Genomic DNA, 25,790 nt, shown 5'->3' with positions numbered 1-25,790 from the left:
AGTAAATGTTCTGGAACATTTATGAAGAAAGTACTGAACAGACAGCACAGCAACAAGAGTCTATAGCCATGCTAGCAGCTCTGTGAGTGTGAGGCTTTGTGCTTTGAGCTAAAATGCTAACGCCAGCATGCTAACATGTTCACAACGACAATGCTAAGGAAAGAAAGCAATGTTATTCTATCGAAGGAAAATTTACTTTATTTTCTAGTTTCTTCTCTCCTCTGTGACAGTAAACTTAATATCTTTGAGTTGTGGACAAAACAAGACATTTGAGGACGTCATCTTGGGCTTTTGGGAAACACTGATCCACATTTTTCACCATTTTCTGACCTTTTAGAGACCAAACAACTAATTGATCAATCAAGAAAATAATCAACAAATTAATCGACTATGAAAATAATCGTTAGTTGCAGCCCTACATGACACCAGTATCACATATGAACAAAACAAATCACATATACCTGAAGGAGTCAGATCCTGCCACTAGAGGGTGAGCTCTACCAACAGATTCCCTTCAGCAGAAAGAAGCAACATTTCCTGCTTTCCTGAAGGTATGGAATTCAGATTTCCATCCTGTATCACAGACAAGTAATCCCTTGATGGTTATATCTATTATTTGTCATGTTCTTAAACTGTGTTTGATTGCCACATATCTCTTTTAATCATCTGCCTTGCTGTCATCCAGGCACCATGCCTGCCTGAGCTGTGCCTATTTGAATGACCCATCAGGTTTAATAACTTACCTTCAAGTGTTTCCACAAATTGTAATGCTACAGTCCAGCACATACACACAGGCACACACACACACACACAGGCACACACACACACACACACACACACACACACACACACACACACACACACACACACACACACACACACACACACACACACACACACACACACACACACACAATTTCCTCCTTCCAGTGGTCCATAGACCTCCCCTCTTTCACTCAGTCTGGGCAGGCTGCCAGCTCAGCCCTCCCTCCCTTTCTCTCTCTCTCTCTCTCTCTCCCTCTCTCTTTTGCCCTGGATCTCTCTCTCTCTCTGTGTATTCTGTACATACCAAGCCAAGCCTCACAATGCTGCATTTACTAAAACAAGTGGCTTAGCCATTTGCAGTGATGTCGCTGTTCCCAGACCTCCCTCTCGGTGGTGGAGTCGCTCAGTGAGGCAGTGCAGCACTCAGACAGCTCTGATGGTAGAGCGGGGCAGGTGGACTGAGTGAGAGGAGAAACCAACATCACCTGTTTGGGAAATCTAGAACAACGGAGGACGAAAAAAGGAGGAGCAGAGTCTTTGGAGAGCTGAGGTCTCGCTGTGTCTACCCACCCACTCACCCACCCCACCCTAGTCTCTCTCATATGCACAGACACACTCTCCCCTTGCCTCTCCCTTCTTCCCTCCCTGTTTGTCTCCTCCACTCTCCGATGCTGGTGTGAACAGCAGGACACTCTCGGCTGAGCTGCATGGAGGCACAGGGAGGGGCCGGGAGCCCAGGTATGAGACATTTTCTATTCTTTCTTTTCTCTGTGCTACTGCTTTTGTCACATTAGCATGGTTGTTGCAGAGTGTCTTTGTCTTTAGAATAACTTGTGCTCTAGATACTCTGCCTGCTGTTAAGTTAGTGTCTTCTTAAAACAGCATGTTTTAATATATAGACACTTTCTCGATGGTGGGACTTAATACTATTGTCAGAGGAGCTGGTTTTAAATCATGTAACTACATTTTTCTGATTGTCTAGGCAAGATTTAGTCACTAATATATGTTAGGTTTAAATATAGCAGTCCACCAGTACTCTGTCTTTGATCATTTCATCTCCTAGGATCCAATTATGGAAGGTTCATTTCTACATTCATCTTCATGTTTAACCTATTATTATCAGTACAGGTCATTTTATAGCCACACATTGTAGGTCAACCATGCAAAAGCTGGACTGATGAAATACAAATTGCAGTACAATAGTGGACGCATATGGCCTTTGTGTAAAGGCCATCCAGAGAAGCCTGTGCTGTGTGGTAGCACTGCACAATGCCTCTGTGCCACTATTGCTCAGTAACATCTAATCATTCAAAGTGCTGATAATGTATGTGATCTTTGTTTATATACATTGTAAACTAAGTATTGTAGGTATCAAAGTCTTGAGATATGACAGATTATTAACATTTGCTTTGCTACATTAAAGCTATCTCATAATGTGAGGCAAAGCAGTAGAAGGGTAGTTTATTTTTCAGTATATTAAATTAGCTGCCTCTGAACCTACAATGTGCATTCAACCACTATTACAATGTTGCTTTATTACTGTATTGTACCTTGGGGTCAAACAATGTTTTTTTTTTCCTGGCATGGCTTTGTTCCACTTATCATTGTTTACAGACAGTATCTGAGCACTATATGTTCATGCTGACGGTCCGCCCATGACAAATTGGGATATTATTTGCTCATTAGGATGAGATTGAATTAGAGTTAACGCCATTAAAATGATGTATCACAGGATAGGGTCACAAAGTGTGACTTCTGGAGAGCAATATTTGTACAAAATTAACATTTGCAGCCTTACTTGGGAGGATTGAAGAATTGGATTGAAAATGAAATATTGATGGAAAAAAAACTGTTTGGAAAATAAATTCTGGAGTCAACATGTTCTTAACTCATTCCCTGTGCACAGCAGTTTGGTTATCTATTGTTAGAGAATTATATATAAAACTGCTCATTGCTGAGTATATTGCACAATTAAAAAACAAACTAGAACTGCAAGCAGTTATGAACGGGGTCCAAGCCTCCCCGGCGCCAGTCTCCCCTGGCGCGAGTCGCCCCTGAAGACGCTAAGAGCCCACAAAAGCGGACCCCGCGAAAGGAGAACCCAAAGCACGATGGCGGCGAGGCAAAAGTCAGGAAATTTGACCAAGTGCGAGCTCCAAAGTCTGTAGTGAATTGCAATTGAAAATTTCCTCTTCAGCGCATAAAAGGCCAAAACACTTCTACCTCAATTATAGCGCCCCCTAAAGGGTGATCATCACCAAATCTGGTGGAGAGCCGCAGAGTGGCATGTCCAACAATAATCTCAAGTTTTGTGATGATAACATTTACTGCAGCAGAGATATTTCATTGCAAATTATTCCCATTTAAATGCATTGACTTATTTGCCAAAAGACCTCTACGTTCATTATAGCGCCCCCTAACGGCCGATTTTCACCAAATTTGGTAGGAAGGTTTGGAGTGGGATGTCGAACAACAATACCAAGTTTTGCTCCGATACCTTTTAATTTGGCCGAGAGATGCTAATGTTCGTGTTTTGCGGCTAGCTACGAAAATTAGTTTGCTTGTAAATTGCGAATGGTGTAACGTAGCAAAATTCTTTTGATAACTTTAGGTCAGGTCCGTATGGAGATGCTACCTGCCAAGTTTCGTACCAATAATTCACACGGCCTAGGACGAGTTCGAAACGTTGGTTTTGCGCATTGCGCGATATTGCGAAAAAACTTCTTAGCACAGATGGGCGAGGCCTGTGGGAGTCATAGGCAAAAACACGTTTTACGTCATTATAGCGCCACCTAGTGGTGCATGTGTGTAATTGTTGGTAGGTCCATCTACGCTGTAAATTTTAAGTTGCTCACATTAGTGTAAGTGGTGAATCCAAACCTGGGTCCCATAGGCCACGCCCACTTTGACGAATCAGTACCCCACTGTAGGCGTGGCCTCAGGAGTGGGCCGAGATGGTACACTCAAAATGTCTTAAAAATCGGATGAGCCGTTCATGAGATATAAACTTTTTGTACTTGTAGCGCCCCCTAGTGGCCAATTTTTGTGAAACTGGTTCGGGAGCCTTAGAGGGTCATGCCAAACAAGATTCTAAAGATTCGCGATGATACCATTTATTTTGGCCGAGATATGGCAATGTTTGTGTCTTCGTAGCTAGCTACACAAATTTGGTTGTGCGTAATTCACGAAATTTTCATCCGACAAACATTCTTTTGATAAATTTTTGTCAGGTCGGTCTGGAGAGGCTACGTACCAAGTTTCATGCAGATCGGTCGCACGGTCTAGGAGGAGTACGAAAAAGCAGGTTTATGATAAATCGCGATTTTTCACGCATAAAAATCTTGGCGGAAATGGCCGTGGCCTATACCACGTGATTCAGCTGGATCCAGTGAACGCATAGATGTATGGCTTTTGAATGTTGGCACCTAGTGGCTGAATTTTTTTGTCCAAGGTCCTTGCAGTGATCTGGACCAGTCCTGAAAACGGCACCCCCCCCACCATGTACGGTTTAGGCTGTAGAATGTGTTTTATCGGCGGAAGAATAATAAGAAACCTTAGGAAAGCAATAGGGTTCCCCAGCCCTGCTGTGCGAACGGCGTAGCTTCGCACCGCCGATTCTTCCAGCCTCGGGCTTGGACTCCTAACTAGAACTGCAAGCAGTTATGACGGGGTCCAAACCTCCCCGGCGCCAGTCCCCCATGGCGCAAGTCACCCCTGATGATGCTCGGAGCCCACGAAAGTGGAGCCTGCGAAGGGAAGAATCCAATGCACGACGGCAGTGAGGCAAAATCCAGGAAATTGTAGTGAAATGCAATAGCAAATTTCCCATTCATTGGGTAAAAGGCTAAAACGCTTCTACCTTAATTATAGCGCCCCCTAAAGGCCGATCATCACCAAATCAGGTATAGAGCCGCAGAGTGGCATGTCAATAATCTCAAGTTTTGTGATGATAGCATTTACTGCGGCAGAGATATTGCCATTGCAAGTTTCCCATTTAAATGCATTGAGTTATTTGACAAAACGCATCTACGTTCATTATAGCGCCCCTTATTGGCCGATCCTCACCAAATTTGGTACAGACACTCAGAGTGGGATGTCGAATAATAATACTAAGTTATACCTGATACCTATTAATTTGGCTGAGATATGCTAAAGTTCGTGTTTTGTGGCTAGCTACGAAAATTAGTTTGGTTGTAAATTGCGCATAGTTTAACGTAGCAAAATTCTTCTGATAACTTTTGGCCAGGTCCATCTGGAGATGCTACATACCAGGTTTCGTGCAGATCGGTCGCGTGGCCTAGGAGGAGTTCGAAAAAATTGGTTTTGCACATTGCGCAATATTGCGAAAAAACTTGTTAGTGGAAATGGGCGTGGCCTATATCATCAGATTCAGCTCGATTCTAGGAACACATCGGTTTCTAATGTGTATTGTGGGAGCTATAGGCAAAAACACGTTTGACGTCATTATAGTACCACCTAGTGGTCCGTATAATTATTGGCCCATAGGCCACCCACAGCACTGCTGTGTGAACCGCGTAACTTTGCTACCGCGGTTCCTACAGCCTCGGGCTTGGACCCCTAATTACTATCAAGATGGACAGCCATCAGCAAGCACAATGACCTAGAGGATGATAATTCCTCCTCCTGCCTGCGCTACAAATGATTGATTTATTGAACTGAGCAACTACATTTGATTCAACTTTTGGCAAATGTACACTCTCTCTCTCTCTCTCTCTCTCTCTCTCTCTCTCTCTCTCTCTCTCTCTCTCTCTCCTTTAATCTCCATATATCTGTCTGTCTAGGATTAGCTGATTCACAGCCAGTCACTGCTGACACCTCAAGATAGGGTCAGCCATTGCCTGAAAAGACCACATTTCTGATAGCTGACTGTCTTTTACCAGCAGAAACTTATATTCTCGTTATTTGCTCTAGCTTCTTCACAGCCGGTTCGGCAGGTGGTGGCTAGATCAGGCAATCTGTGTAAACCTGTCCTCCTTTACACACAGATAATCCTCTGACTTTCTTGAAAGCTCTTTTCTTCTATCACCGATAAAAATCTTGACTGAAAGCCAGACTCGTCTTCTATCAAAATATAAAACACTTGAGAATATATGAGCACACAAACATGTGAGAAGAGAACAGCAGGAAGCAGTATAGCTACACAGGTTTATGTCTTGAATGGTAAGTGTATCTGTAGTCTAAAACAGGAGTCATTTCTTTATGTAACATACAAAAAGGTCATGTGTATTCTACAACACAAATAGCTCATTAAAACATGGTAAATGTGTTTTCTTTTGTGAATTCACTAAATTCAATCCAACAGCCCACTACTCTTGATGATGACATTTCCCCAGAAAAATAAACGGATTTTAGGTTTAATGGATAAGATTAGAGCTTGGATAGAGGGATGGATGATAAACTGCATCAAAACAATGGTAAAAAGTCCTGCATTATTTCTGCAATGTTTGCTGAAGAAGGTGATGAAAATGGAAACCCAAGCTGCTGGTTGATAGTCTAAATATTGAACAAACATTTCATTATAACAGCAGAGGTAACTTTATAGTTAGTACCTTTTCTGTGGCTCCTCGCTGGGGAAATCAATCAATAGCCAGCAATGAACACTGTGCTTCTCAGGGTGAAAGCAGAATCCCTCATGCTCTGGCTTGGCCTCAACTGTAACAATGCTTTTAATCTGATATGAGAAATTCAACTGTCTTGGAGCATACTGCAAGTCGAAATAACCTTGCAGCCATCTGGTGATGTCCATCAGGAATCTGCTATACTCCCACACCTCTTTCCATCAGCTCTGCCATCATTTTTGCTAAATGTCGCTACATATACACAGATGGGTCTTTTTTCTGTTATGATTTCCTTTTAAATATATTTTTTCAAACATGTAGTACTCATTCACTTTGTTAATAAACGTATTGTATGATTTTATCCAACATGCTTTATTTGTCACCACATCACTTCAGCCTCCTGCAATTTGGAAATTAACATAGCTTACCTCACTCAGCCTCATCACATACCTCACTATGTTTCAGCTGTGTCAAACAGACAAACAGCGTCTGTGCATACTTGAAGGGATGCTATTTTAAGAAGCCTCTATTTTCAGACTTTGGTAATAGCCTGTGTGAACTGTTTTCTTCTATTTTGAATGTATTGTAGAGCGTGGCCAGGCTCTCAGAATGCATTTTCTTTATAGACATAAAATGACATAATGTAACAACTGTTGAATTAGCTGTCTGCCCACAACCAAGTAAACCAATCTCCTTCTAAGTAATCACACGTCTATGAAACATTTAACACTGTGTATACACATATGCACATAGATGCAAACAGAAATTGATACAGGATTGACAAAAGGCAGAGTGTGTAGACTTACTGTTTGAATGTTGTAAAGAATATATTAGAGGAAAACAAACATTTGGATACTCAAGCATTACAATTGGCAGATGATTAATGTTAGGTTTGGATTTGGTAATTGAGTGGGAAAACATAACATTGGTTACATACGGAGGATAATCACCAAACACGACTGACAGACACTGGAACCAACATTGACCTCTTTCAGTACTTCAGGATCTCTTAAGTGATTTCTTCCCCTTCATTACCCTGAGATGTGTCTTTGTAGATTGTATTGTAATGTCTTGCTGCTTTAAATTGTTCTGGTTTAGATCTAGACCTGACAACTACAGTTCAAGTAAGGAGAGCAAATAATCCAGCATCACTGTAATCCTTTATTAAAAATCTAAAAACGTATGATCAATATCTCCACCTTTTAATTCTCTTTGTTCCCTCTCACTATCTGTTAATGTGTCTATGTGTGCTGACAGAGCCCAATAAAGACATCCAGAAGCTGCTGAAGCCCTCCAGCTCAGGTGACCTATCCAGGGAGTGTTTCCACCACCCAGCAGGGGAGGAGGAGGAGGGCGGCCTGTCAGGGCACACTGCTAGCCTGCTGCACATCACAGAGAAGAGACGTGAGTACAAGGCGAAGAGGGTAAAGAGAATGCGATATTAAGAATGTGAAACATTGATGAATATTCATTGGTGGTAAAAAGGCATTACAGGCTAATTGTGGCTGGAAAAGGCTTTGAGCAAGATAGCTGATCAATAGCAAATGCCTCCAACAAAGAAAGAGAAGAGGAATGTTGAGTATGGAGGACAGACAATATCCTGCTTCTGTTAAAGCAACACTAGGTAACTTTTCCCGCTTCGGTCCCCCTACAGGTTGGAAGCGGAATTGTCCATTACATTACATAATGCAAGTTTGCCAGATTGGGTAGCGGATCTGTAGTTCGAATGAACTGGACAATGTAATGCAATGGACAATTCCGCTTCCAACCTGTAAGGGGACCAAAGCGGGAAAAGTTACCTAGTGTTGCTTTAAAGAGCGTCTTATCCGTGACAGTCACTACAGGATCGATCTACAGTAAAATAATGACTCTCACATATACCATTTCATGCATATCATTCTGGACTATCTACATGCTCATAGAGTAGAGTCCAGGTTGATCTTCTCTGAGCTTTAAACACACTGATTGATTGCTGCCTATTTTATGTTTTCTGGTCCCACATTCTCAAAAACCACTGCAACTTGGTTGAAAGGACTCATTGTGCATCAGTCCCATACAGAGGCTGCCCTGTACGTGCCAGACTCAGAGCCCAAGGCACAGACACAGATACTGGGGCTACACGAGTGACAAGGCAACCTTTATCTGCTTCACTAACCAAACACCTTTTCAGAGAGACAACTCATTCAGGGGCCAATGTCTATGTCTCACTGATTTAACGTGACACACTAACTAGCCGTGCCACCTGGCAGGTCAGTTAATAGTATGTGGCTATTAAGCAAAGAGAAGGAAAGGAAATTGAGAGATCAGGAATCAAATAAAACCATTTACCTGCTCTTTAAATTTTATGGAGATTATTCATTAAGGCTTTTGTCCACAGAGCCACATTGCATTTTCATTTGTCAATTCCTAGTGTTGCACTTGTATCTCCAAAAAGGGGGACCACAGTTGAGTCCTATTTATTGTATATATGACACAAACCAACTGACAACTAAATCACACAAAAAAAACATGCAGGTACAGTACATACATTTCCTTTTGTTATTGTGATTGGGTGGATGGAATTGATTATTAAAAATGCATGGGGACTGCAGCTGTTCAGTAGCTTTAGAGCAAAAAAGTCTTCATCTGTTTGAATTGATCTTTAATAGCAGAAACCAGAAGTTAAAGGGAAGAACAGAGAAATGTGGGATTCGAAACGCTTATTTTACAGCTTACATAAAAACACGTCACAAAGCTCTGTTCCAGGGTAAACCATGCTTTATTCATCAAACATTTTCACCTGACTTTTTTCATCAGGGTGATGAATAAAGAATTACATACTGGAGTTTTGCAACATTTTGATGGACTTAGAAATCACAGCATGAATAGTAAGCTGTCAGTTGTTGGAAAAGTATGGACAAGTGTCTGAATACTCAGTCACTGTGAGAAAAAAATAATACATGCAACAGAATATGTTGTTTAGATAACACATTCTTTGGCATTGCTTGTTTAATATACTTTCTCAGTACCTTAGCTTTTAATCAATCATCTTTACTCCCGGTCATCATTACAAGCTGCTCAGGCTTGACTGATGACTTCAGAGCCCTGATGAGCCATTAGAGAGGGGAAGGGGATTACACAGATCCAGCAAGCAAGGCACATCACCTCTGCTCCCTTATCCTGTTCTCAAATGTAAACTCCTCCCTCTAACCCATCCTCCCTATTCTTTGTTCCATCAGTTGAATCTGTCTGTGCCTTTCTACATGCAGGAAAATCAAAATGAAAGTAAAATATTTTATAAAACATCAAACTGACAGCATGCAAACAATTATTTGTCTCACTGAATTAAAGGAAACATCATTTCCTTTTCACACACGCATTAATTACAAAGACATGGATATTAAGTATGAGATTAAGGGCATGCGGAAAAAATAAAAAAAATATGCCAAGGAGAAGTTGAAACAGATCTGAAGACACAAATTTGACTTTACAGGCCACCAGGCTATATGCTTGCTGTAAGAAGAAGAGGCAGTGGTCTTTTAAATGTTTTTGTCTCAGTGTGAATTCTCTATTGTCAGTCATCCACACTGGTGTCTCAAAGCTCCTCTGAATGGCTTTTGAGATGGAGGCAGTTGTTTTCAGTGTGTCTGCCTGGGAGAGAAATCGTACTGATCAATTATTCAAGGAGAAAGGGTGTGGGAGAGGAAAAAAAGAGATGGGGAAGAGGTGGTTAAAAACAAGTGCAGCAGAAAGGGAATAAACTTGTAGCCAATTGAAAATAATGGCAGAAAATAAGGCAGTTAGTGTTTTGCTTTACATAATGCCTTCCTTCCTCTTCATCTATTTTCTCTCTTTTCCCTTCCCCTCTTATTTTGTAACATTTCCTTCTTACCTAGCTTCATCGCTCCCTCTTCTCCCATCATCCTGTCTCTCCCTCATTTCTCTTTATCTCCTCCTCCACAAATTCCAACCTGTGGGGTTGTTGTTGTTTTTTTTGGGTGGTGGGGGGGGGGGGGCATTTTAGGCCTTTATTTATAGGACAGCTGAAGACATGAAAGGGGAGAGAGAGGGTGAATGACATGCAGTAAAGGGCCACAGGTTGAGTCGAACCCGCAACCACTGCGTCAAGGAGTAAACCTCTGTATATGGGCGCGTGCTCTACCAGGTGAGCTACCCAGGCGTCCTGGGGTTGGGTTTTTAATGTACGATTTGTATGTGAATATGTTTGCAGTGATGTATCCAATTTATAATATAGAGGAACAAATAGATGGGGACTAGAATGGAGCCCTGGGGGATCCCACAGGTGATTACTGCAAAGAAGGATGAGAAATCATTTGTTTTAAGGGAATATGTTTTACTTGGAGTTAAAAATCTGAGCTGACAGTTGTTGTCAATTTAGGTAAGTTATTAATTGTATTGAAGGTTTAAAGTCTATAAGGATTAAAATAGCACTATCACCTCTATTCCTCTCTTTCTTGCATCTCCTTTCTTAGTCTCTCGTCTTTATTGTCATTCTCTTTTCCCCATTTCTTTCTTTTTGTGGACATTACAATTTCTACTGATTTACGTGTCTCCTGGCATTTCTAGTGTTGAGTGAATATATCTGAAACATGGACACAGTCACCAGCCACTACTTCAGCATGATGATCAGTCTTCTTTAAATCAATATGTGCTCTATCAGGAGGACAATACAGGAAATTAGATGTAACAGCAGACAATGAGCAGCAGGAGAGTGGGCTTTGCCTCTTCAAGCTGAAGCATTGACTTAAACAGCCTGCAAAACAGCAGCCCAACGACATCACAATAACAGCTTTCAACCTGTCACGTAACCCATTGTTTTCTCCACAAAGTAACGCCCACAAACAACCAGTGAACTGTTTCATTCAGACTTGATGTTGCATGGCAGACAGGCATCCACTGATTCATAAGGAAATACAAACACACCTCCGTTTGCCTCAGTGCAGTCCCTAAACATCTTTCTTACTATCATAGTGGATTAGTTCAGCTCTATTACATAGAATCGGTTCCTTGACTTGAGCAGATGGTCTTGGACCTTTGCTAGGAATTATGCATGTATTACAGTCTTTGAATAAATTTCACTTTACATACATTACATTAAAATTTCAGCTTTGGAGGCAGACTGATTGGAATGCTGAGTATGCCACATTGACGCACACCACGTGTGAATTTGACCCTGTTGTGTGCAGCATTACAAGTCTCGCATTGCCAGACCTATCTCCACAGCGCTGTGGAGTGACTCCTTCCTGCCGAGGAATCTTGTGCAGAAATGAACAGGTGCAACACACCCAGAGGAAAGATGGAGGAGACCACAGTGTGTTAAAAGAACTGGCTATTTTCATCTCGTCTTTCTTTAGCTCTTGTTTCAATTCTTCAGTGACTGCCTGTGTTAACACTCAGGTGTCATGCTGCTGAAACAGAGATACTCATTGACTACATTGACGAACTCTGAGGCAGATTCAAATTTACTGTGTGAAATATTTTTCCGAAATAGAGAGCAAGAGATGTACAGATAAAAGTTAAAGCGTAAAAAAGTCTTTGTTGAAATTGATTTTACAATAGTGCTGAAAGTGCCAGCTATTGATCTGATTATGCGTACAATGAAGAGTCAAGAGCATTACATGATGAGCTGAGGAGCTCTGTGTTGAGAATAAATGCAGTTTATCACAACTTCTTTTAAAAGAGCTGTTTTTCTTCTGCACTGTCAGCAAGAAACAAGTGCATCATTTTAATCTCTCAATCTCCTTTCAGACTAAAAGTATGCTGTTTTCTCTGTCTGCCTCAGAACCACTGAGTAGTGTGTCATCTTTGGAGGTGCACTTTGACCTCCTGGATCTGACTGAGCTGACTGACATGTCTGACCAGGAACTGGCTGAAGTCTTTGCTGACTCTGATGAGGAGAACCACGAGTCACCAGTAGGTAAGGCCTGCTAAAAATAAACATCTTTCTCCCGATCCGCACAAGGAAGCACAAAATCTTTCCAATGTTTTATTTATGACCTGTGAGCCTCATCCGGACGGTGAACTCTCTCCTCCGACTCTCCTGCCTCTCGGCATTCACACAGGATTTCATGCCACCTCAAGATTTAATGGTCCATTGACACAGTTTAGACAATGTCTTTATAATATTATGTATTCTGTGCATGGACTGTTCAAGTTTAAAATATCACATTTTTCTTGATAAAAATGTCAGACTTTCAATTGTAATACCGTCATCGACTAGGGGTGTAACCAATTCTCGTTCTTTGGCTGAGAATACGTAATAGGTTCAAAACAGATATTTATCATTCTGGTGACAGTGACTTAAAAGAGAACCTAATGGTGGACTTCACTGTTTGATCCACTGAAACACAGTGAACATATTTTGGATTTTCAGACAAACCATTATCTAAAACTTTGTCATACTCTTTCTACATGAATCTATTGCTTTTATTTTTCTCTTATAGTACTTATTACAGCATCTCCTCCTTTAACAAAAACAGCGTTATCTCCCTTCCATCTCTTTTCTGTTTATTACTAATGTTCCATATCATGGCACAGCTTGTTAAGTGTGCGTTATGGTCCCAGTGAGCCATCTGGCTATATGCTGCTGTCTGCAGCTCCACAGCTAGTTATTTAAATTAAAGTGCAGAGGCTCGTCTCATGTGCGAGAAAGACCCATGTTCTTTGTTTTTTAGTCAAACCTTGTGGATTGTCGAGTGTAGAGAACTCTATGTTCAAGTATTCCAGTGTATCATGTACTCTGAGAGGATTCTTAATCAAGGTGCACACAGTTTATTTCTCACTGCTGCTAGTGCTAAGATGTAGTGTAAGACAGCTTTGGTGTTGTCCAGATCATCACCATCATGGAGTTACTATACCAACCGAGCTACTCTAGATCATAGCAACAGGTTTATTTAAACCTGCAATGAAATATTTGTTTGCCCACTCAGGGGCAGCGGAAAGAAGTTGTGGACACCACATTGACGTATTAACACCTTAAATTGATATGAACTTGTTAGCAAACAGTTTCCTAGTAACACATCCAGCGGAGCAACATTATAATTCATTTGGAGTTGTGTTTCTGGCCATCTGATGAATGTCTGATTGAGATATCTGGCTCTTTAGCTGCTAAATGCTCCACTATGTTCACCAGCTAGTCGCTAACTGTGTCTGTCTGGTGTTTGGTGCTGAGCACATAGCGTATAGTGTGGCTTGGTAGCACTGTAGTCTGTTAACTTTAAGATTTGAATGTCTTAAAGGGGTGATAGAATGATTATATAGGGTATTTCACACTGTTCCTTAAGGTCTCCTAATGGGGTATGTAACATTGGTTGGGCTGAAAATGGCCTGGTTGATATTTTATTGGCCCTTATGCATCCCTGTGTTTTGGCCCTTTTTGTAACAAGAGCTTTCTTCCAAATATGGTATGGTCATGAATATTTAGATGAGCTGTGCGCTGATTGGTTGAGCGAATCCCCATACACACACATTAGAGACGCGACAGAATCTCATATTCCAGACACTGCAATGTTTCGTTACCAAATTCACTTCTGAGAACTTTTTATGCGAGAAATTAACTATATAAAGCTCAAATATGGGCCGTTTTACGAAAATTTATGGCTAATTGCAAATTTGGTAAGACGTGTCGGACTTTAGGAGCTCCACACAGTCTGACGAGAAAGCGGCAGCCTGCTGGGCTCCATACCCAGGTCAAAGTCACCCTTTGTGGATTACTGCACTACAGGGGCTCCGCGGAGCTGGGCGGCTGCCGGCATAACTAGAATATATTTACAGTTTGAATTTCGTCACGGCACTTATATCACAGCTACCCCAAGGTCTTAGAAAGCTAACCGTGTGTCTGATTTCAAATTAAGGCATTTTTGTGAACGTCGGGGGTCTTGTTAGGAGGAGCAGCTAGCTAGCTATATGTCCCATTCAATACAATGGGAAACGATTGCGGCTAGCTAGCTACATTTTCGGCATAACTATAGTATATTTACAGTTTGAATTTCATCACGGCATGTATATTACAGGTTCCCCAAGGTCTTACAAAGCTTAGCTAGCTAACACTTGTCCGATTTCGGATTTCAATTTAATGCATTTTTGTGAATTTCAGAGGTCTCGTTAGGAGGAGGCTAGCTAGCTCTAATTGATGGACTCCAGCTCACCGCGGGCTCTATCAATGAGACTCTCGGACAAGAGGCGTTTATTTCCCCGATCGTTTGTTTAAATAACTCAACACATATATCCATTATAAGATTAACTGGAACCTGCGGTAAGAGATTGCGGGCGTAACAAGCTCGCTGACCTCGCTCTCAGTCACACACTGGCCATTTAGCAGGAAGAGGGGAGGGAGAACAGCGAGCTGCAGGCCCTGGAGCTCTGTCAGGGCAGCAGCATTTGGTAGTCCAGTCACCCAGAAAGGGTGAGTTTGCGCGGGTATGGAGCACCGCGGGGTGCCGGCCGTGACGGAGCTCAATCTAGCTCACAGCAGGCCGGGGTCTGTGAAGTAGGACAGGCAGGGCGGCGATGTAGCAACCCAGGCAGCACCAGCCGCTGAACTCCCGACACACAGTCGGACAAAATTTGCAATTAGCCATCCATTTTCGTAAAACGGCCCATATTTGAGCTTTACATAGATGATTTCTCGCATAAAAATGTTTCAGAAGTGAATTTTGTAATGGAATAGCAGAGATCTGCGCGACCTAGATTCAGAAGACTACCTGATCTCAGGTCAATTGTGTAGCCTACAGTATGTAAATGTTAGGGCGTGACAAAGAGAGAGACTAGAGCCAAATGAGGAGGAGCCGCCGAGTTGACGTCATCTAGGCGGCTTGTTGAGATTTGCCCGTTTTCAGAGGCAGTTTCAAATTGTGAGATTTGCAGAGGAAAGAGGTGTCATTGGGATTTTGAGGTTCTATGTATGTCTTATTTATCCACCAAACTGTCATTTTTCAACTGACAAGGTGAAATCAGTTTTGCATTCTATCACCCCTTCAAAGGTCCAGTGTGTAACGTGCAGAGGTGGAAAGTAACGAAATACATTTACTCACGTTACTTTATTGAGTAGTTTTTTTGTGTATTTTGTATTTTTTAAGTAGTTTTTAAAATCGGTATTTTAAAATGTACTTGATTACATTGAGTGAAGGATTGTATTTCGCTACATTATAAATCCCATCCGTTACTGAGTAAAAAAAAAAAAACGAAAGGAAGAAAAAACATCGAGCCCTGAATGACTACACCAGCCCATAGACTGTAATGCACCCTGAATGCACCAGCATTCTTTATTTTGCGCGAACGTATGCAGCTTCTTCTTCTCTGGTTGTAAGTCGCAATTAAAAAGAAGTAGAAGAAGAACTGCACCGTCGGACCAAAGCCGGTCTACATATATATATTAGAAATTCTTTGGTCGGACCCATGGATGTCGGACCCGGTCGGACCTGGAACTGAGTGGGAGACGTTAGCATGGACGTAAATCAGCTGTTATCCCTAAAAAATGACTTGACTGAAGCAGACTGCACACCGACATCTGAAGCTTGGCCAGATAATTATGCTCCAAAGCAACAATGATCCAGGGATGCAGCAGTCAGGACCAGTTTTGTGATAAACTACAAAGTCGCCAAAACAGTAAGCCATTTTCTGAAGGGGAGGTAATTAAAGAGTGTTTGGTGGACTCTGCTGCGCTAATATTCCCAGAGGAAAAAAGAGACGTTTGAGAACGTTTCGCCTGACATAAAATTAATATTGAGCAGAATTAAGTTTAGCCTGTTGGTCCGGCCCTACACAACAGTCCCGTTTCTCATGTGGCCCATGAATTGCCTACTCCTGCCAGGACAACGTATGTAGGAGACTGGCTGAATTTATTCACATACATCTAGGCTAATTAGTTCATACGGGCTACTTAGGTGTGTAGAAGCTAGCTGCTAGTCTGGGCTGTAACATTAGGGTCTGTTTATATTAATATACAGTATCTCACAAAAGTGAGTACACCCCTCACATTTTAGTAACTATTTCATATACATTTTAATGGGACAACACTGAAGAAATTGCACTTATAAATAAATTGCAGCTATAATGTAAAGTATTAAAGTGATGGTTCGGAGTAATTTCACCCTAGGGTCCTTTGCACCTTACCTCATCATGATCAATGTCTGCACTAGTATATATAGTTATGCACTCATAAGCGATGGATTGTATGTTAAGTATAAGGATGTAAATAACACTTGCCTGCTGGCTTCTGCTCTCTGCTGTTGTTGTTGCTGCTGTAAGACGTAGTGCTTAGGGACATATAACAAATTACAACACCGAAAAGAGATGCAACAAAAATATTTTTTAATTTAACTTATTTTTTAAAGTAAGTGCTGTAGTATAACAAGCAGGAGACAAGTAATAATTGAGGTAAGTTTGGAGACATTACCTTATTTAATCATTAAATTAATAAATATTTTTGTTGTATCTCTTTTCGGTGTTGTAATTTGTAGATGTCCCTAAGCACTCTTACTGCCCGGTAGTAACAGCAGCAGCAGCAGCAGCAGCAGCAGCAGAGAGCAGAAGCCAGCAGGCAAGTGTTATTTACATACACTTCTGGTGTACTTACAAACTTTACAATCCATCGTTTTATGAGTGCATAACCTATATATACTAGTGTAGACCTTTGGTATCATTTCGGGCATTATTAGTGGGGTAATGTTAAGAGACACTTCGGATCCATTAGCCTCTGCGCTAAGCTATTCAGCTGATAACGCTACGCTACGCTAACGCTCCCAATGTTAGACCCAGGTGAAAAAAGCTTCTGGGGGGGTGTTTGGCTCGAGATCATGGTGCAAAGGACCCTAGGGTGAAATTACTCCGAACCATCACTTTAAGTGTCCAGCTTGTATAACAGTGTAAATGTGCTGTCCCCTCTAAATAACTCACAGCCATTAATGTCTAAACCGCTGGAAACTAAAGTCACGACACCCCTATGATAAATTCCCATAGAGGCAGGCAGATTTAAATTTTTAAAGGCCAGTTATTTCATGGATCCAGGATACTATGCATACTGATAAAGTTCCCTTGGCCTTTGGAATTAAAATAGCCCCCCCACATCATCACATACCCTTCACCATACCTAGAGATTGGCATGGTTTTATGTCGGTTAGCCTAATAGCTGGTTTGATTTGCATTGAGAGATGATTTTATGGAAAGTACCCCATGCCAATCTCTAGGTATGGTGAAGGGTATGTGATGATGTGGGGGCTATTTTAATTCCAAAGGCTAAGGGAACTTTATCAGGATGCATAGTATCCTGGATCCATGAAATAACTGGCCTTTATAATAAACATCTTCCTGCCTCTATGGGAATCTAACATAGGGGTGTACTGACTTTAGTTGCCAGCAGTTTAGACATTAATGGCTGTGTGTTGAGTTATTTTGAGGGGACTGCACATTTACACTGTTATACAAGCTGTACACTTAATACTTTACATTGGAGCAACGTGTAATTTCTTCAGTGTTGTCCCATTAAAAGATATAATGAAATATTTACTAAAATGTGAGGGGTGTACTCACTTTTGTGAGATACTGTAATTAACAGTCTATGGGTCTAACCCATTTATGGCAAAAAACATGTGATTTGGCCTTGATTTGCATTATAACTGTTGTTTGTTTTTGAAGAAAAGAAGGATGGCCCTCAGAACTAACAATGTATGGTACTTTTACTTTCAATTGATTGTTTGAAAACATTTTATGGGATGGTCCAAACTAAAATTGCACATTATATCTTTCTAAGGGAAATTTTACATTTGCATTCGCATGAACTGGGGTATATGCTCCATATTCATGCGCCATCTTGAAATACGTTAGCTGGTAAGGGACATACAGGACATACTGCTCTGCCTTTTGCGTTTTCGCTGTCACGATGAACTCACAGGTGCTGCTAATGGGTATCATAGCTTCCCGGCCCCGGCAAGTTTGAAGAAGGAAACATGGAGGACCACACGTATTCAAAATCCAAATTTCAGGAACAGGAGTCTTCTTCGCCCAGAAAAACAAAAAGGATATCGAAAAGAGCAAGAGACCAGCTTTTTGAAGCGTGAAGGCTTCTGTAGCTGTAATACATACTTTGAACTGTGTGGTGCGAGAGAGTTGATTGCGATATATGATCTCAACGCTAGATGGGAGAAATTCCTACACATCGGACCTTTAAATGAAACACTTGCAGGCAAGTTGCTAGTCTGGGTTGCACGGTCAAAGAATAATAACATATAATCACTTCTTATCAGTTTTATCATCTTGTTGTTAAACACATAAAATAACTATAAATCAGGGGATTTATATTATTATTTAACTTATGAATTGATGACTTTATATAAAATGGGGGGAACCAATTATTCCAACAGTAATTAGATTCTTTTAGATTTGATGCATCATTAGATATCACATTATGCCATGATTTGAATCACTTCAGTTCAGTTTGATTAATGATGATAGCTCCAACATGTTTTAAAGTTTCTTAAATGCAAATTCATGTACACCACTGCCAAATCTTGAATTTGACTGGCATAATTTACGCCTCAAACAACAACAAGTTGGTAAATTATTCCAGTATGTGACATAAATATTTACCTCCTTACACTTCGAACCCATGTTCCCACAGCCAAGCAGACTAAACACATTTTTTGCTTGTCCACTATTCTCAGCTGTCCTCTCCAACACCATCACATCAAGTTCCCTCAGCCTATTATAACTAGTCACAGGCCACAGCTGTTTTTCAGTAGCCAGCTGTAGGAGATGCAACAGCCAAGAGGCTTTCAATCCAAAGCCTCACATCCGCTGCTCTGCTTTCTGTTCATCAAGATGTCAGCTGACACATACAGCTGTATTTCACTGTCTGATGTTAAATGATTTTATTTACACAGCCTCATAGGGCTGAACGATTATGGCCAAAATGATAATCACGATTATTTTGATCAATATTGAGATCACGATTAACTATCACGATTATTTGTTGATTTTAGCCAAAACAAAATTTTATTGTCACATGATTATATAATTATAACTGCTTTTACATCCATATTGTGCTACATTCCTACTAATACATCCATATTGTGCTACATTCCTTCTTTATTGAAGGATACTGTGAAGGAGTATGCAATTTCAGCTGTTGTGCGACCGCTTTCCACACATGCACGTTTGCCGTGAAAGATACAGGCAACGCAATTTTCTGTTCACGTTAACGGCGCATGTGGTGCCCGGTATCTACCAGACGAAATAGCTACACGGATTTCTGTGGCTCGTTACACTGCCACTTGCATGTCTGCGTTGCGCTCTGATGCTCTGAAACCCACGTTAGAGGCAACATAAACATCGCTGAATGTCACGCTAGTAAACACTAATAACACTAATAACACGTTACACAGCAGGTAACGTTAGCCTACCGTTAGCCACAGTAGTGACTGGATTAAACACGGCTAAAATGCTGACTGCTAAACCGTGTAGTGTATCTGTATTTCACTGTAGGTTTCCAACAGCGGGACGTCCAACAGTCTGCTGCTAAAGCTATGAGCTAAAAGACACAAACTAGCACTGGTCACTGCTGTTGTCTGAAAAACAAAACAGACGGGACAAAACGTTGCGTTTACTGGTAAACTGGTAAACATTGTGACCGGCTTATGATGACCGACTGCTACCTGTTGTGGAATTTTCCTCACGTTACTCCGTCCTCTGTGACTGTCTACATCTAGAAACTAAGCTGCGCGGTGCAGGCAGGGAACAGCTCTGATTGGCTCATGGAGACATGTGATCAGACAGTGGTTTATGGAGCGCTAGATTGGCTTTGCAAAAACTGTTCTATGAACGGAATGACGCATTTTAAATATCGCTCGATCACGCAAATTTGATCGTGGGAAGCCAAAATCGTGATCGTGATTAAAATTCGATTAATTGTGCAGCCCTACAGCCTCAGACCTGTGAGAAAAACTATATCAACAATGATTAAATATTTGCACTCTCAGAATGACATATTCAGATGACGGATTGAGGTGGTCTGTTTGTATTGTTGATAAATGCAGTGTGTGTCATTCACTCTTGTATTTTTACTTGCATAAACCGTGAATAAAAATAGATCAGCCAACTGAGAATGTGGCAAACATTTTTTCCTCGTAAAAAAAGTCTTTAACCTTTCGACTGGAGATAGATCATTTTGTGCAGTGCCTTTCTTTGACTTGCTTCCAGAAATCTCTCATTTCTACCTGTGAGCTGTTTTGTCTCACACTCACCATAGACACAATCCTCCTCTCCTTCACCCTCTGTCCCTTAGATTGTCTTTATTCTTCATTCTCAATCTCTGTCTCTATATCTGCCTCATATACGGCTTGTACAGAGGAAGGATACCATCCCAGACAGATGCAGCCACCAACATTGCTGTAGAGAGTCTGCGGACAAATACTGTAGAGCAACAGGTGTTTTGCATATAGGGCTACGCAAGATGTACAAAGAATCATATGATCACGAAAGACATGAAACGTAGCTGTTCTATAATGGTCTCTGGTATTAAGCAGTTGCAATTGCATGACAGTTTTGGTGTTGTGAGTAATTTTGGATGAAAGTGTCCATCAAACAACATCTGATATATTGTGCAGGAGATACAAGAAGATGCTAATGCTTGTCATACAGAGTCATTACACTGTCACATTTTGTCATTTGAAACTTAATGCATTGTCATTATAAAAAAAAACACTTTTCAGTGTGATTATTAAAAAACTGCTAAACCATATATTTCACACATGAACAAAGATATTCTATTGTCCTATTCAGATGTTGTGCTGTGCAGACAATGACGGCGTGCGTGTTTAAGAGAAAGGATTCATGCAAACAGCGAATTATTGCACAAATCTCAGCTGTGAGGACCAGCTGTTCTGTTTAATCTGGATTCCCTTAAACCTCCCTTATTATTCAGCCCTTCATGCAAGGCAATTTTTGAGTTTTAGTACGTCGGTTTATTTGCCCACAAAGTCATCAGTGAGTTCAGGGTGGGAGAGAAAGAGAAGGTGTTTGAATTAATTAGTTTGTGTCAAAGGTTGCATTGCAATTGTGGTAGTATTGAGCTGTGCTGTGTGAGCATTATTCTGTATGGGGAACTGCTGAGTGTGTGCCATTGCGTTGAGGGCATGTAGTTGAGGGAGAGGTTAAAGGGAGTTCATCCTAAATGTAGGTTCTTCTTGAATAATTAAATTTTCCCTGCTGGAAACAAGGCCTCGTCCTTTAAAGCCATTTAAACCGTAATCATAATCTGAGTCACCACACAACCACATTATTTATAGATGCTTGTGACTTGTTTGTTTTGTGTACTCTGCTGTCTGTCTTCCATTTCCCCATTGTCCATTCCCATGTTAATTTCTTTTACTTTTAGCTATTTGGCATCTTAAAGCCTGATTCAGATTGCATGTTTCATGGGCAATTCAACCACAATTAGTGAACTTGATCAGTTGTACTTAATAGCCAAGTAGCGGAAAACATACAGCACTTAGTGCTTCATCAAGCGTCTCTCAAGCAGCTCCAAAGGCACAAATAAAAGGTTGACTTTGTCCAGTAGGTTTGCTCTGTGTTTAATATTTTATATTTTTTTGACGAACCATAGCGTTAACCCACGTCCATGAAAAACTACCACAGGCATAGCTTTGGCCTCCTATGCTTTGTCGTTGGAGCAGTAACAGGGTTTTAACTGATGACATTGCAGACTATAACCTATTGTGTTACATTCTGTCTGGTTGATTTTTTTCATGTCCAAATAATGGGAGTTGTGTTTTAGAATGGGTATTTGTTTTAAGAATTTGGCCAAATATATGTAGACAAGTAGACATGCAGAGAGATGAAGTGATGCAGAAAATAGGAAAAGAAACAGAAATTAATTTTCCATTCATATTAGACAGCTCCTTTCAATGTAAAAGGTCAGATTTCAGTTCAACTCATTGCCTTTGGGGCCGCTTTAGTTCTTTTTAAAGACATTACAGATTATTATCTTTAAAAAATACTTCTATACTGCCTCAGTTCACAAACACTGACAGGGCTGTGCTAGAGTTAGTATGAAATAAAACAAGTGTTTCCCTTTAAATGGGTTTAATGAGAAGGGCATTGTGACATTTATATATGTGCATGATGTTTTTCCTGTGCCTTGACAGGTTTTCTGTAGAAGAGTCTAGTGTCTTAGAATAGAAGCCTTAAGTCATGCAGCAACATGCTGACTGAAGAATCAAATGGTTTCTAGTCAGCAGCACATAAGGAATACAGTGCAGTATCTCATAGCTCAGGGTACTCTGTGTATATGACTGTAAGAGAGCGAGACAGAGAAAAAGGGAAAAGCTATGTGTTGTGGGGAGGTATGTAATTACTTTTCCTCTCATGTGTGCAAACATTCCTCTGTGCTTGTGCTGTGTGTTCTGAATTCATGTTTATCAGTCGTTTAATTAGATGACAGGGCCATAACAGGCCAACAGAAATGTGAATGCACACAATGAATGGAAAAAAAATTGTCATGCCTAACACACACATTGCAGACACACATTTATAAAACCACATAAACACAACAAGCAGTCAATGAGCAGGTGTTCTTGGCGCTTGCTGCAGCAGACTCCTTCATGCTGCTGAGGAGGTTGTTGTCCCTCATTAAAATCCAGTAGAGACGCCATCAATCTTCTGAGATCAATAGGTCTTTTCTACCGCCCCCTTTCTCTTCGTCTCTGATGTGTGTGAGGATATGGATGTGGCGTTGGTAAAAAATATATGCCAAGTACTGAGTATGACCTTCACTTAAGAGACCCAACATTAGACTGGGAAGTGATTTTTCTAGTCTTTCCCTCCTATTGCCTTTTTGTCCTCCTGGTAGGTTGAATATCGGCACCAAGTGGTGTAAAGCCGCATGACCACAAGGCTAATATAAAATATGTCTAATATACAAACAGTTGGTATAAGGTGGCTTATACAAAGAGAAAGCAGCATTTTGTGTGATGAATACTTTTGTGGATTGTTTTAAAAATGTAATGAGGGTGATCCCAGTAATCTTGAATAAACAACATTCTGTGGCCTGTCTAGAAATTGTGTGTGTGTGTGTGTGTGTGTGTGTGTGTGTGTGTGTGTGTGTGTGTGTGTGTGTGTGTGTGTGTGTGTGTGTGTGTGTGTGTGTGTGTGTGTGTGTGTGCAGGCATGCTATATAGACTAAAGGCTTTTAATGGCTAGAAGAAAAGCAAGCAGGAGCTGTATCTTACAAGACCCCTAGTTATAAATATTCTTTTAGCAGGTGTTGATCTGTGTATACTAACGAATAAGGAATTGTATTTTAAAGCTATTTTAAAGTTGTGTGAAACATAACGGGTGTGCAAAGTGATTTCCTTGTGTCTGTTTACACCTTTCTATCTGCCAAGACTCTGGATTCCTGTTGATAACAAGTTTGGATTGTGTGTTTGGATCCCAGGTTCCCACCAGCCTGTGCTGCCCAGAGGTGGATACATGCGCTCCCCCTCGTGGACACGCTGCAGAAAAGTTGAGCCCCCACGTGAAAGAAAGCACCACAGTGACTCGGACACTGCAGAGCCCTTAATGAAGCTGGAGAGGCCGAAGCAGCCGTGATTCTGATGTGAAAGAGCCAGAACGCAGAGAGAAAAAACCCAGAGCCAGATAGACACAGCCAGAGCGGGAACACAAAGCGGACCAAAAGGCCCCCATCTGCCATTGCGCACTCACATAACGTTTCATGGTGCTGAGTAGACGAGTTCAGGTTGAGCTCTGGACAACGTGCTATATACTCTTACTAAAGATGTTGAGGTGTGCAATACACACACTCTCTCCTCCTCTCTTTCTCTCTCTCTCTCACACACACACACACACACGTACATGAAAGGGGTTCTTAATGCACTCTGGACGGCCAGATGATTTTAAGCTTTGTTTTTGAATGACAGACAGGGTATGAGGTCAGCAGAATAACAGCACCTCCATCCTTACAGCCTCTCAGGATGGGTAATGTCCTGAACGGTGAGATTGGTTCCTAAATTGTGTTAGCCTGACCTTCCATGTGAAGTTTAGACACTGGGATTCACATTGAATTGCCAGGATATGATTGGAAACTTAAATCAATAAAGCTGTTCAAAATAAAATATCTTGTGAGGCTATTACTTAATGTGTTGACTTGAAAATGTGACAGGGTTTTTTTTGTTGCCTGCAATAAAGGTAACTTGATCAGTGGAAGTGGATGTCAGTGAGGCCACACTCTTTATATCCACCACACTTTCTCCATCTTAATGAAATATGTGTGTTGTTATTAAAATTGCCTAAATGAAATGTTTTGCACTTCTCTCACTGAATTGTATTGACAGTGCCCTCCAGAATTATTGGCATTTGGTGCAGATGACACAAAAGATAAACAGACCAAGTAGCAAACTATATGCAAAATACTTTTCCATAATCAAGTACTTTTTTTTTCTTTTCAAAATTAGTTTAGAGAAATGTTTTCTAATTTCTTTATCATTTAAAAAAAGATTGCTGACAGAATTGCTGCTGCTTAGGTAATTCGAGTTTGTAGATGCATTAACTTGATGGGTGATAATTAAGGGAGAATTGTATCATTGTCAGGCAGACTTCCATAAGCTTTGCATGAATGCCAAAAACACAACAAAGTGCCAACGATTTTGTAATCATCTTTTAAAAGAAGAATTAAACTCATGATGCAATATGTCACATCTTTGTAAGCAAAAGTTATAACTGATTACTTGATTTATTTATCTCACATTTAGCTTGTCTTTACCAGGAGTGCCAATAATTCTGAATGCTATGACACAATGGCTCAAAAGTGACTCTGGGATGATAGAAGAATAAATAAAAGTCTTTAAAAAGTGCATTTTATTGTGTCATTTAATAGCCACACTTTGGAAATGCAGCCCCATTCTATGCCGAGCACAGTTTTTAACTGTGATATACAGTTCATTTACACTACTGTATACAAATCTGTGGTCTTCCTTATATAAAATAGATTGGTGCAGTTTAACTTGGCTGTAATTGGCAAATACATGAGATGAGAATGCAACATGAGTAGTTATCAAGCTCAGATCGCCTGGCTCACAATAAGAGAAAACACTTAAACATAAGCCACAATTCACCAAAGCAAATGATTTCCTGAATAACAGCAATTTGTTGTCATGTTAATAAATGTTGGAGGAGGGCTCAAGATATTGAGATGGAGATGGTCAGCCAATCCATCCATGGAAAAGCAAATTAATCCTTACTCATTTGTGATATCCACATGAACTACAGTGAAGCACAGAAAGCTGGATGTCATTTCATATGATTAACAAAATAAACAGGATGAAAACTAACACATAACCAGACTATAGTGTGAGTATTGTGACAAATGATGATGCCATTTTAAGAGGCAGTTAAGAATACAGACTGTGAGGTAGTATGAGAGTGAAGAGTGTATGGTATGCCATTGTGTTAGTC

The 25,790-nt window shown here is 40.8% G+C and overlaps 1 protein-coding gene across 2 annotated transcripts; it reads left to right on the top strand.

Annotated features, from left to right (window-relative positions):
* The first annotated feature begins 1,060 nt into the window (after nt 1–1,060).
* dbndd1 (dysbindin domain containing 1) lies at nt 1,061–25,189 on the top strand. Of its 2 annotated transcripts, none has more exons than XM_039794314.1 (4): nt 1,061–1,503; nt 7,602–7,748; nt 12,127–12,257; nt 23,773–25,189. In XM_039794314.1, exons 1-4 carry the CDS (start codon nt 1,473–1,475, stop codon nt 23,896–23,898), a joined length of 435 nt encoding a protein of 144 aa, XP_039650248.1. In that variant the 5' UTR covers nt 1,061–1,472; the 3' UTR covers nt 23,899–25,189. The 2 variants fall into 2 exon arrangements, with proteins under 2 accessions (XP_039650248.1, XP_039650247.1); XM_039794313.1 differs by having other exon boundaries at nt 1,065–1,503; nt 12,127–12,261.
* Nucleotides 25,190–25,790: the final 601 nt, after the last annotated feature.

This window comes from Perca fluviatilis, chromosome 3 (genome assembly GCF_010015445.1).
Source record: "Perca fluviatilis chromosome 3, GENO_Pfluv_1.0, whole genome shotgun sequence".
Lineage (NCBI taxonomy): Eukaryota > Metazoa > Chordata > Actinopteri > Perciformes > Percidae > Perca > Perca fluviatilis.
This window is presented reverse-complemented; position numbering and strand designations above follow the sequence as displayed.

What these genes read in the sequence shown, in the direction of transcription:
- dbndd1 (XM_039794313.1), top strand. Translation starts at nt 1,473, where the DNA reads ATGGAGGCACAGGGAGGGGCCGGGAGCCCAG. An exon ending in GGGAGGGGCCGGGAGCCCAG is followed by an intron (nt 1,504 to 7,601) that starts GTATGAGACATT and finishes GTGTGCTGACAG; the next exon opens with AGCCCAATAAAGACATCCAG. An exon ending in GAACCACGAGTCACCAGTAG is followed by an intron (nt 12,262 to 23,772) that starts GTAAGGCCTGCT and finishes TTTGGATCCCAG; the next exon opens with GTTCCCACCAGCCTGTGCTG.